This window comes from Nipponia nippon, unplaced genomic scaffold (genome assembly GCF_047370975.1).
Source record: "Nipponia nippon isolate SJK-2023a ecotype South Korea unplaced genomic scaffold, ASM4737097v1 scaffold_36, whole genome shotgun sequence".
NCBI classification, from domain to species: Eukaryota; Metazoa; Chordata; class Aves; order Pelecaniformes; family Threskiornithidae; genus Nipponia; species Nipponia nippon.
In genome coordinates this window covers 1,459,864-1,472,505 of record NW_028262354.1, presented here as the reverse complement: position 1 = coordinate 1,472,505, position 12,642 = coordinate 1,459,864, and the positions used below count along the sequence as shown (strand labels likewise).

At 54.8% G+C, this 12,642-nt stretch overlaps 1 protein-coding gene across 1 annotated transcript in view; it reads left to right on the top strand.

Annotated features, from left to right (window-relative positions):
* Positions 1 to 12,642, top strand: part of INTS3 (integrator complex subunit 3) — a 42,563-nt gene that overhangs the window by 2,545 nt on the left and 27,376 nt on the right. Inside the window, exons 2-6 of the mRNA XM_009471404.2 lie at positions 1,709 to 1,792; positions 2,936 to 3,019; positions 8,183 to 8,296; positions 8,547 to 8,631; positions 10,248 to 10,314. Coding sequence (XP_009469679.2) covers positions 1,709 to 1,792; positions 2,936 to 3,019; positions 8,183 to 8,296; positions 8,547 to 8,631; positions 10,248 to 10,314 — 434 coding nt within the window. The remainder of the gene's footprint in view (positions 1 to 1,708; positions 1,793 to 2,935; positions 3,020 to 8,182; positions 8,297 to 8,546; positions 8,632 to 10,247; positions 10,315 to 12,642) is intronic.

Genomic DNA, 12,642 nt, shown 5'->3' with positions numbered 1-12,642 from the left:
CTCACTGGGATTTTTCTAACTCTGGTTTTCAGCCGCTGGATCTTGTCCTCCCTTTCAAATAATTCATCTGCTTTAGAGTTGAGATTTTCATGGGTTTTGCCCCATTGCTCTTTCATAATGCCATCGCTGGGCCTGGAACAAAGCCGGTTTCACAAAGGCATTATCTCTGCATTACTGACCAGTACATCTTCTTTCATATCGCCTTAGAGTGGAGAACTGTTGACCTCTTTCTCAATAGCTTCTTCACTGCAGCCCCTTTGATATGCAAAGGAGTCGCTAATCAGTTCCATAATCGGGGCGATGTGTTTGCGTTTTAATCAAGAAGTGACTGTGTAGAAATAACCTTCTTGTAACCTGCTTATTGCCTGTCTTGGGCTGCATTTGCCGCTTTTTCCTGGTGCAAACAGGTCACTGCTCCGTTAACTGCAGGCTCCAAGGAAACTCCGGGAAAGCAAGACCTCATTTTGCTGGCTGCCGGCGACCCTCGAGTTGCTGCCGTGGCTGAAACGGTCCAGCCGGGTCCACAGCTCTGGCGTGGAAGTGGTGGCACCAGCAGAGAAGGCAGGGCGCATCTCCTTCGCGCAGCAACAGAGCTGTTTATGGAGGAGTTTAATTTAGAACAGCGTCTCGCTGTGCAAGTCGTAGCGTGAGAGCGAGACCCCGGCGTTAAAGGAGCCCTGCGGTCGAGCCGCTGACAGCCAGGAACCCTGCTCTCCACCTGTTTGCGGGCTCTCGGGTGTCATCGCTGCTGCGAGAGCACGTGATGAGCTTGCGAGTCCACGCGGCCCTTCTGTCGCCGTCCCCGAGATGGCACCACGAGGTGGGGACGGGATGCGGCGTGCCCGGAGTCACCCCGTTCTGCTCACGCTTTCCCCGGACCAGAGGCAGGCATCAGCTCCCACCGGTGCCCAGCCGGCTGGACAGGAGAAACCATTTCTGCGTGGGGCTGCTCGTGCCCTGTGTGAAGAGGGGACAACTCTCTGAACTCTCTCAAGTTGAGTGGACGCCTTTGCCGTTTGCTCCTCCAGTATTTTCATGGCTGCGCTCTTGTAACTTACCAGTCCTGACTTTGTGGCTCTTCCCATCGCTTCATCCCTCGCGGTGCTCGCATGCAAACAGCTGCTCTTGCTGTTTATTCTCAGCCAGAAGTTGCTCAGATGTTAAGTGAGGAGAACAGAAGGTTTCCAGGCTGCTGCCCCGCAGCCCAGGGTTCCCACACGGACGGGAGCGGTGGGTCTTGAGCTGCGGAGCTGCTGGATGACAGCTCTGGCTTCCCTGCGCTGGGGGCCGGGGGCGGCTCGTCATCTCGGGACGCAGCTCCGCTCTCAGAGTGAAGACTGACAACCCTGCCTCAAATTCAGCCTTTGCACGACTGCGTCTTGGCTTCGTGTCAAAGTGACATCAGTATTAGTATCACTGAATAATCACGCGTTTACTTTTTGGCTCTCTGAGTGGTGTCAGCAGGGTATTTAAAACCCAAACCTGTGCATAAATGAAGGCTGGTGAAGCAGTAGCTTCTCCAGCTGGCAGGAGGTTCGGGGCCTTGACACGAGCCAAGAACGGCTGTTGCGTCGCTGGCTGTTTGTCCGTCTGTTCAGGTGTTCGGGTGGGGGTCAAAGCAGCCTCTGCTGTATCTTGTCTTGGTGCGGATGCGCTCGAGCGTACTTATTCTTCCAAGTTTGTGACGTTTGGCTTTTCTCTGTTTCAGAGACTAGAGAGGTGCGTGGGCATCGTGACTTCGCTAACCAACGGGCTGTCGGAGAGGGAAGCTAACGATGCCCTGAACGCTCACGTAAGTGTCAGCTCCTTGAGAGATGGGAAATCCTGCCTGGATGAAATAATTCATGGTATATTGTCCCCGCGCGGATCTCTGTCTGAGGGAGCGGGCAGGCAAGCTATTAGCGAGGCACAAGGAGCAGGCAGATACGAGGAGGCTGGGGAATGGAGCCTGCTATGCTCTCGCGGCTCTCAGCCTGTCAAGGATTCCCAGAGCTATTACAGACAAAACAGCATCGTGGCTTTAATCCTTGTCTTAGTCACCTCTTTGGAAGCTGACCTGCAGTGCGATTTCTTGCTGAAATCTGGCTGAGCGCATCTCTCTCCCAGCATACGAGTGCTCTGTAGGTGTGCACGCACGCAGGAGGCTGTCGCTATGCATGTGCTGCTGGTGTTTGCATTCCTCCTGTGTTTTTGTACTTGTGTGCTGCTCAAATCAGCTTTTTCCTGCCCTCCAAACAGCCAGACTGCGGACCACTGGAAAGGGCAGGTTCAGCCTTTCTACCGAGGGATGGAGCATTTATTTCTAACTCTGCATAGTCTTAAAATACTTGCCAGCAAGCTGCAGATGTTACCATATAAGGAAAACCGTCGTGTGACATGTCAGTGGGCTCTCAGACACGTTGGTTGCGTTTTTTCCTCCCCAGAACACCTTGGGCTGTTGGAGTCAGTGGTACAGAGTTGCCTTCCCTTAATGGGAAAAGGTTGGCAACGCAGGCTGGATTTCAGGGCTCTGAAGCTCATAAAATGCTTTCCCACTTGGATGAACAGGTTGCGGAAAAGTCTGTAGGAAGAGCCTGGGCAGGTCCCCAGCCACAGGACGGGGCTCAGGACGCTGCTGCTCTTGCCTGGGGGCTTGTCGCCCCTCGGTAACGAGATATCCTGAAGTGGCACAACTAAAATCACTGGAAAGCTCTCGGTACTGAGAGGTTTGCACCAGCATCAGCTTTGCAACGGGGTACAAATGTTAGGGAGAGCCTGTATGTTTTCTGTATTCCCTTGTGATCCTGCTTTGAATTCCTTGCGGGCTGCTGGGTGCTCCGTTGACCACCCAGTTGGGGGGCTCGAGAGGGGTTTCCTTCTTCTGTTGCTTTACTGACCTTCCTCTAACCTCCCATCTCACCTGCTCACCGATGGCACTTGCGTTTTTCTCTCTCAGATATGTAAAGGAACCCCCCAGCATGAGGAGATCTGCCTGGGTCTTTTCACTCTGGTCTTAACCGAACCCGCTCAGGCACAGAAGGTAAGGCACGCCTGCGCCCCTCGGCGAGCGCGGAAAGTTTGTCCGCAAGATATTTTGCTTTCCAGGCAGCCGGGGATTTGGAGCTGTGGAAGTTTTGGGTCTCGTGCAGGCGTCGGAAGGCGCCTGGCTGGAACCCTCAGCGCTGAGCAGTGTTTATTGTAGCGGGGCAGTGACTTTGCTTGGAACGTTCCTGGTTTTGTTGCGTCCACGTGGCACAGGGGCTGCAGCAGCCGCTGCTTGCGGGAATGCAGATGCTGCCGCCGGGAGTTCAGCTGGGTTCTTTCACAGCCCTAGAATGAATTGTTTTTCGCTGTGGGAGGCAAGTACTGATTCTTCAAGAAACTGTAAGGCCTTTCCCAGTTTCTGCCTTGTCTTTGGAGGCCCGGAACAGATTTGCGTGCTGGAAGCCAGATGTAGATGCCTGCAGAAATAATCATGTAGACTCTAGAGGAGGAACATGTTCAATTCCTAGAGAAAATTGCTTTTTAGCAGTCCACCTCTATTAATTTCACAGACCAGATTTAATTTTTAACTCTTTTTAACGACGCTGTAAACTGTGAGTTTAAAATTGTAGTTACCTACAGGAGGATGAATGTTTTGTATTCTAAAGATCTTGGATGTGGATTTGGTGCTGTTGCTGCAAACTGGGGGTGCTCAGGGAGGGAGTTGAAACTGATGTTTTGTTTTAGAAACCGGACCTACTTGTAGCAGGTACAAGGAAAAACAAAAGCAGTGTTGGAAGGGCCGCGCGTGGCGAGCGAGACCCGGGTGTCCTTGTTTGGATGGGTTTCAGTTAACAGGTGCTGCAGAGGGTTTGAAAGGGTTGAAGTGGACGCTTGAAGTCAGCAGGGTCTGCCGTGAGCGCGGCCGAGTGGCGTGCCATTAGGGATGCTCTGTAAATCCTGGCGCTGCGCTGAACCGAAAGGTGACTCATGCAATATTCTCTCTTGATTTAATCACTGCTATGAGGGCAGAGCTCTCTCCACCAAAGCAATAGATCCGCATTAGCTCCCAGAACTCATCGCTGCCTTGGCATTGCTAGATGGGACAGTCTTTGTCAGTGAAGGTACAGCTCCATTCTCCAGGAATCACCTCGTGAAAGCAAAACGTGCTTCTCCTGGGCGTCTTTAGGCCTGACTGCTTATGGTGCTGGTGTGAGGCAGATTTCCCTTCGGTTAGATGGCTGCGTTTTGCTCTCTCTCCTTGTTGGCTTAAGGCCTTCCTGAATCCTGACCGCAGAGTCCCCAGCCCTGCTGTCCTTAGGCTCTGGCCTGATTCTGCCTCATGCACAAGGCTTGTAAACCTGGAGAGGCTGAACCCAGCTGAGCACCGCTAACCGATCCTTGTTCCCAAGACGCTGCGGGAGCCAAAGCATATCTCTAGTTGCCGACTCACAGCGCCCTACAGGATGGTCTTCCAAAGGGTGAACCTCCTCTGCATCACATACAATGCTCTTCTCCCCTCTGGGATGTGGTGGACCACAGCTGGGATGCGGTGGGGAGTGTGCAGACACCGTTAACTCAGCTTAAGACTCGTGGGGCCAGTGCTTCCGTGCACTGGAAGCAAAGGTTGAGCGAGTCCGGCGTGCTCCAGCTTTCCATCTGCATGGCACGCTGGCCATCCCACCACGAGGGGCCGAGAGAAACCTGCCCGGCACGTTCCCCGCTGTGGTCTCCCCTGGCAAAGGGGAGCGAGGGGGTGAGCGGTCCGGTGCCCTCGCGACCGAGCTGCTGACAGGCGCCGACGCCGTCTCTGTGAGACGGCAGGCTGGAGGCATGCTTTGCTGCTCGTGGCCACGTTAATTAGAGGTGGCTGGTCCTCCTGCTCTTGTCAGATCTGCTCTGCGGAGCACGTTACTTTTCTTAGGGAGTAATTGGATCTGCCAGTCTGCTGGGCTCTGATGTCATCTGTTGCTGCCACCTGCCCTGCGTCCAGACAGCAAGGACAGGAAGCCAGTCAGTGATTTTCTACCAGGCTTTTGGGGGGGAAGGTACTCCTCGCCTTTGCTCCCTGCCTGCAAAGAGGGGTTAACGCTTGCCTGACTGATAAAGCATCTTGCGAGACTCTTGAGAGAGCTCTGAAATCATCACACAGGGGGCAGAGCTCTGGTCATCCTCCAGCGAGAAGCCCGCGGGTCCGGGACGCTCGGCGCAGCCAGCTCCGGGCATCGGCAGTAACCGTTCCCGCATCTGGTCACGGGTGAAGATTCGCAACCTCAGATGTCAGCACGGGAACGCTGTGTCAGGGGGCGTCGAACCCAGTGAGCCTGGTGTGGAAGGGGTACTGCTCTGAATCGAGCATACCCCACAGGCTTCACCGTGCTCCTGGGACCTGCTGTTTTGCCAAAAAAAAAAAAAAAAGAGATTGTAGCTGGCCAGATTTGCATTTAAGGGTATTTCAGCGCTTGTTGCTCTGGAAGCCGAGCATCTCCCTTCCTTTTTGGGAGGGGGCTTGAGCTACCCTGTCCCCTCGCTGATCGATTAAAGTGGTGGCGCAGCCTCACCACGGCGGAGGGTCGGCTGAAGCACGCAGCCTTCCTCCTCCCCTTTGTTGCCTTGACGCTCCAGCCAGGAGAGATTCGCTGTGCTCAACTTGTCCAGCTGTGAGGAGGGACACTTGACCGCCTTCAAATATCAAAGTGACAGCCACTGATCCGGCAGATCTCCCTCCTCCGCCTGGCATCTCTCACTTTAATTAACACTCTGCTCCGGGATCAGGGTGCACGGAGCCCTCCCTGCAGATGAGCGCAGTCCTTCCCCGACATCTCCTCCGGCGTCCGTCCGCCGTGTGCCTCTTCTGCCCTGGTGCTGGGCGGGAGGGGGCCCCTCTCCTCCACTCCATGGCTGTTTTCTTTTTTTTTTTTTGGTGGTGTTTGTTTCTTCTCCTCTCATTTAAAGCGAACATTTATCATTTGTTCCTTCCTGTTAATTAACCGGCCTGGGCGAGTGGCGGCTCCAATCTGCTGAGAGCTGGGAGGAGACGATGGATTGTTTGCAGCCTTGGCAATAATCAAGAAATTCAGGTTCTCTCCCCACCCCCCAGCCACTGGAGCCCTGAAGGTTTTCTCCAAGCACCTTCCTTCGGATTATTGCTGCCATCCTTGTGCCGGAGGCTGGTTAGCCAGGGGTCCAGTCTGACCCATCTAAGCCACCGGCCGGTGACACACCATACTGCCGTGGCCCTGATGAAATGGGACTTGTTCTCTGGCCCGTTGTACTTTGGGCCGGGGATCAGCAACGCCGTAGGTGCGGTTTGGGTTCTGCTTTTCTGCAGTGTTTGCTCATGGGATTTGAGGAAGTACGCAGTAAGCAAGGTGAAGAGCTGCCAAACTTCCCTAGGCAATAGGATTATGGTGTCCTTCCTCCTGGGACTTAAATAGTGAACCAGAAGTAAATCCCTTGGAGTGTCTCTTCCAGCTGTTTGTTCCAGCCCTTCTCCTGAGGATGCTGCCAGAATCAGCCCAGCCGGCCAGGAATTCATCCCCGCTCTCAGGGCTGTATCACAGGACCTCTTGGTGGCTTTAAATGCAGGTGTGGACACTGCACCTCGCACACGTCCGGCAGAAAACCAAAGCCTGGGTCTTTCACCCAGAAAAGCGTGAATTCTTTGAACACAGAAGCAGCTACTGACCACCAAGAAAAGCTACTAAGATGAAAAATGTTCATCTCGTCGCTGCTCCTAAGGGTGCAGAAATGCACCTGCCCGTGAGGGGGAAGTGCCAGGGGCGATGGGTGGTCGTAGTCCTGTCATCAAGCACGGGAGGCAGGATCCAGGCAGGGCAGGGGCCTGACAACCCCAGCGTTTTCCAAACGAAGCAAAAGCTTCGCCTGAGCCCGGGCAGACCGCAGGGGAACGGGCATCCCGCCTGCTCCCTGCCCGGCTCCATCCTGGAGCAGCCTTGTCCCCCGCGTTTTCCCATCGGTGTGATGTATGTGTTTCTTTTCCAAAGCTGATGCAGCGGAGGGAAATGTTGTGCCTTCCTGGCCAGGTAGTTGTCTGTGTGGAGACTTTGAGTCTGGCTTTGCTTTGTGGGTATTCATTTAGCATTTCAAAAGCAATTAAAGGCCCCAAAGAGTCTATACCTCTTGGATTCTGGTTTTTTGTTTGGGATTTTTTTTTTTTTTATGCAGTGCTATATGAAAAAGGGAGGGAGAAAGCCTGAGCACAGGGAGTCTAATCAAAGCGATCTTTTGAGACCTCATTAACTCTCTAAAGGAGGATGCAGAGACCAGACCCCTGCTCTCTGGAATATCATGACATTTACTGGCACAAATTAACATTCATGCAGAACCACTTAGCAAATTACTTCCTAATCACCCTCCACCCCCTGCTGTCCTGACCAGAGGGGAAGGGAGAGCCAGCACCTTTGCTCTCTGGCCAGCCTTTTGTCTGGCTGCTGGTGGCAGATGAGAGTGGAGAAAGTCTTTCCTTTCCCTACGAGAGTTCCCTCTTCCCGTAGCAGAGCCCCACCAAATCTGCCGGTTTGGACGGCGGGCAGGATGTCTGGATTTCTAACCCAAAACAAGCTGACATGGTAGCGTGGTTTTGAACCAGATGGTCTCCAAATTCAGCTCTGTCTGACCTCAGGAAGTCTTGTGTGAGCAGGAGCGGGTGGCGTGGGGACGATCTGCCTCTGCTCCTGCGTCTCCATGGAGCTCCCGTGGTATCGAACCAGCATCGCCCAGTCCTGCGGGCACCTTCAGTGTGGTTCCAGTTGTCACTGGTGCCAGGGAGACTGGAGCAGCGGGGGGCCTAAGCGATCTGGATGTGACTATTTATTAACTGATCCTTCCTGAAAGACCGTTGTCTGTCTTTTCTCTCTAGTGTCGGTCTCTCCAGAGCTGTGGCAGGGTGCGGGGAAGGCTGGGATGAGGGGGACAGGGACACCCAACAGTCTCCGTTCTGGAGTGAGAAACCTTTGGCTCCTGGGGCTAAATCCAGTGAATCCAGCTGTCAATTTGTAACGCCTCAGAGGATTCACGGCTCTCCCTGCCTGGCCCTGGGGTGCCAGTTCAGGTCACCTCATGGGATTCTACGTGCCTTGAAGTTCTTTCCCTGAGATTCATTTATTCGCTGTTATCTGGTCAGGTTTGATAAAACCATTGTGTGTTTTTTTGTCATGGTCCTTCATCTGTAACCATCTCCCACTCTTCTCTGCTGCAGTGCTACCGGGACTTGGCACTGGTGAGCCGAGATGGCATGAACATCGTTCTCAACAAGATCAACCATATTCTGATGGAGAAGTACTTGAAGCTGCAGGACACTTGTCGGACCCAGGTGAGGAGAAGAAGGTCGTCTCCCCGGAATCGCTCCTTTGACACCAGCCAGGCAGAGGATGAGCAGAGGGCGCTTGAATGTGGAGGGCTTGGGGGGCAGTCGGCATCGGTGGAGCTCCTTTGCTCCGTGTTAAGGACTCACCTTTGGAAGGGAAACGTGGCGGCATTTGCCAGCCGAGGCAGCCACGGTGTTGGGGAGAGGCGTCGGGGGTTCTGGGGCAAAAGCTGCACTGATCTCTCCCTCTGCCCAGCTGGTGTGGTTGCTGCGGGAGCTGGTGAAGAGCGGGGTGCTCGGTGCGGATGGCGTCTGCATGACCTTCATGAAGCAGATTGCAGGTGAGTTGTGCCACAGGAGCGAGGTGACCGCTGCCTGCATCCCCCCTGCTCGTGCCCGCGGGCTGGGCGCTGTCGGTGGCAAACCAGGGCTGGCTCGTGGCGTGCTGCGCTTGGCGTCGGAGCCAGAGCCGGTGCTGCTGTGCAGCCAGGTCTGGACAGGCTTCCCGAGTGTCTCTGTGCCCAGCTGACAGGCAGGAGCAGGGCTCACTGGCAGGCACCAAGCCTGCCCCAACCTGTCTGGTGAGGAAATCTCTCCAGGGAGGATGGAGCAGAGGATAAGCCTTCAAGAGTCTGTTGCTCCCAACAGCCTCTACGAGGGGTGAATCACAGAGCGAGCCAGGAGGCTTCTGGCAAACGCTGGAAGAGCCAGGAAGTGTATTGGTTCCTGTTGCTGCCAGCTTTCACCCCGTAGCACTGCGCAAGAGCACCAGGATCATCCTTAGGCCCTGCTCTGACCTCGGGGGTGGCAAGAGCCATGCATGCAGCTCCTCTGTACCTCATCAGAGACGCAGGAGGCTGCTTCGCCCCACGTGAAGTCAGTAGCTCCTCCAGGGAGCTGGCCGTAGTGTAGCCTGTAGTGAGTTCCCCCCGGCCCTCGGTGTGAGCACCCCACAGCCGTGCACACACGCACACGCCTTTCCGGATTCACAGGAACGGTGCCTCTTCCGTGTTCTCTACTCGGTGCTGGTGCCGGCCACTGACGTGCACGAAGGAGGAATTAATGTCCCACCATAAAACCTGACATTGTGTTTTTATTGTACGCGCCTGTGACACGGGGCTGGGCAGCCTGGGTTGGAAATTGCCGTGTCTGCTCTTCAGGGGAGGAAGAATGGAGAGGGAGGGGACAGAGTCCTGACTGCGAGCCAAGCTGCCCTGGCCCTGTTGTCACAGTGTAAACACAGAACATTTTAAAAACCACTGGTGAAGGCATCCCTTGTTTCCCCTCGGTTGCACCTCCCTGTTCAGGGCCCCTTCTGTTCTGGAAGGACGCCGCTGTCTCACTTCTCACCGCTTTTACGATGCCTTAATTGTTATGATCCCATTGTTTTGGCTTGCCTGCTTTAGGCGTTTTCCGTGCCCCTGCGAGCAGGAGTCCCGCTCTGCTCCCAGCGACATCAGCCAAAGGCTCCAGCTTCGTGCTGACGGCCCACGCTGAGGGCGTGAGACACCACTCTGACACCTGGCCTTTGTTTGAGAGTTTGGGCATTCTTTGCAGACGCCGTTTCTCCTTTGTAGGCTCAGCAGCTGCAAATGTTTTCTCTTTCCCAGCTACTGAATCTCGTCCCTTTCTGGCTTCTCCTTTGCTTTCCAGAAGGATAATTACTGACTCCATATTATCACCGTTCTTTTGCAAGAATACTGTTGGAGCAGAGACTCCCTCGATCCCCTAACAGAAAGGCACTGGTACCTGGAAATGTGCTGTATCTAGGAACAGCCAAGCACGTGTGGCAGGCAGAGCGGGACCGGGCAGGAGCGTGTGCTCCAGACAGGGAGCAAGCTCCTTAATTAGCTGTGCCTTACTGGGGATGCAGGGATCGAAGCGGTCAATGGTTCAGCTGAGTCTGGCAACAGAACCGCACCCGTTCATCTGACTGGCTTTTCTTTTTCCCTTGCAGGTGGGGATGTGACAGCAAAGAATATCTGGCTGGCGGAGAACGTCCTGGAGATACTGACGGAGCAAAGGTACGGGTGGTCGGGAGGCGCTGGCCGAGGCTGCTGCAGTCTGAAGAGAGCAGCGGCCAGGCACGAAGCGAGGGAGAGCGCTCCTCGTCTGCCTGCTAAGAGGGTGGCTGTCCTGCTCCCTGCAAGAGAGGCAGATTTCAGGGCGGCGTGTTTGCGGTGACAGCCTGCGTGGGAGTGTGTTGATGGGCTTTCCTGCGCAAAAGACCTCTGCATTCCCTTACCGTGTTACCAAGCACATTTTCAAGCTGTGGCATGAATTTCTAGCTCTCGGAGCCCTCTTGCTGCAGGCTGTGTGGGAGAGTGTCCTCAAGTCCCTCCGTTAGCAAACCTCCTCTGCGGGGTTTGGAGAGGGGCTGCGCGTCGCGTCGAGTAGGATGGTCTGCGCAGGCTGATACCTCTCCCCGAGCCGTGTGCGAGGACACGGCTGTTCCCTAACGTGTGGCACCCGGTGCGTGGTCAGCCCACCCTCTGGGCAGTGGGGTGGCATCGCCTTGCGTGGCTGAGGAGCACGTGTGGCTCGGGAGCAGCGTCCCAGGAATATTTTCTTCCTGAGTTTCCCGAGCTGTGGGGGAGGTGTTCCTTTTGGAGGAGTAGGATAGAGTTAATTGCCCAAAAAGCTTCCTGTGTTTAAACAGCTCCTGCTTCATCAGGGCTGCAACTTTAATTTGTCGTGGACAAGCCATCTGGGAAGTATTGTCCTATGGGCTCCGCATTGTCCTTTGTTGGCAAAGCAGCCGCTAATTGATGATAAGCAGAATTCCTAGCTGCAGCCTTTGGCTGGGCAGAGTCATTATTTTTAAATAGCCTATAGCTTTTCACTGAGCGCTGTCTATAATAGCAGCGATTCTCCTAAAATCGTTTATTACTGCGGTTAACAATCAAGTTGTTAAAGCATTTATTTGGCCGCAGCTAACAGTCCTAGTGATTTGTATTCCGGGAATAGCTGCGCGGGTGCGTGCTGCTGCGAGTGCCATCTAGTGCCGCCCCGTGCAGGGGAAGGAGAGACCCTCTGAGGTGGTCTGGGCTTGGCTGACCTTCGGTTCTTCGCAATATTGCCTCAGTTGCCTTCGTGCTGAGCTCAACCCTTCTGTTCCCAGCCACATTTAAGCCCCTACCAGCTCTTGATGTGGCCTTCCCGTGTGCTGGTGCTATCACCGCTGCCACCCTGCGCCTTGGAGCACCTCGGAAGCGCTCCTCATCTCGCCAAAGCACGTTGCAGCTCTCGTCTTGCAAACCAATAACTGCAAACAGCTGGACTGGGGGAGAAATAGCAGCTTCTCAGTGGTGATCCAAAGCCACACCTGGCCGCGGGTCTGCAGGAGAAAGCCCCGCGCACTAAATAACAGCTGAGCTTTGTCACTTGAGGAGAGGAGTTTGTCAGAGGAGCAGATGTGAGAGGAAAAGGCTCGGCCCCTGTTGAAGGTTTTGCTGGAGCGTCAGTGATACGTACTGTAGCAGCACAGAAACTGCCTGAGCACGAGGAGAGCTGAGATTTGGAAGTGAGCCCAAGGGAGAACCTGCAGCTCTTTGCTGGGATTTATGTGCTTTGATTAGGGGAAAGCCAGAGCTTTAATTAAAGCCACGCATGCGAAGATCTGATGCCACATTCAGAGTGTTGAGTGCTTGGTTTAATTAAAAACAGTTACAGCAAAGCTGCTTCTCAAGCACTGCCCGCCTCGGAGAGGAGGCAAGTCCGCTGCCTCTCAAAAGACGGGTGTTAATTTAGCTTCTTGCTGCTAATGGCGGCACAAGTGCGATGCTTCCTCCGAGTGTTTTCGTTTTCTCTGCCTGTCGGGTCGATGAATCCTGTGGCTCTGGGTGGCTTTTGCCCCCCTTTGGCAGCATTTTTATTTTCTGCCCAGCCCTCACTGGGAAAAGGGGGAGATGCTGACCTGCCAGCCTCCCGGGATCCCGGCCTTAATTACTCCCACATCCTCCCTAACATAACCTCCGCTCAGCACTGTGTGCCGCCAGGCCAGCCCGCCCAGCCGGCTAATTAACCTGCTCCGAGCGTCCAGCGAGATGCAGGGAGAAGAGCCTGGGAAAACAAACACTTGTCACGTCTTCCCCAGTTCACCCCCCCCCCCGGTGATTTAGGGCAGCTGACTCATTTGCCACTGGGCCGGTGTCTCTTCAGGTGGCCATGGCGTTACAGCCGCTGCGCGCAGCAGTGGCACTTCCCCGGGACTTCTGATTTACAGCTCGCCGAGCCGGGGGATGCTGTGGGTGATCAATCACGCTGGAGGCACCGAGCCGGCCTGGCCCGTTCTTGGCATCCAGCGCAAATAACCAAGCTGACGAGGTCCTTTTTATGGACCAAGAATATTT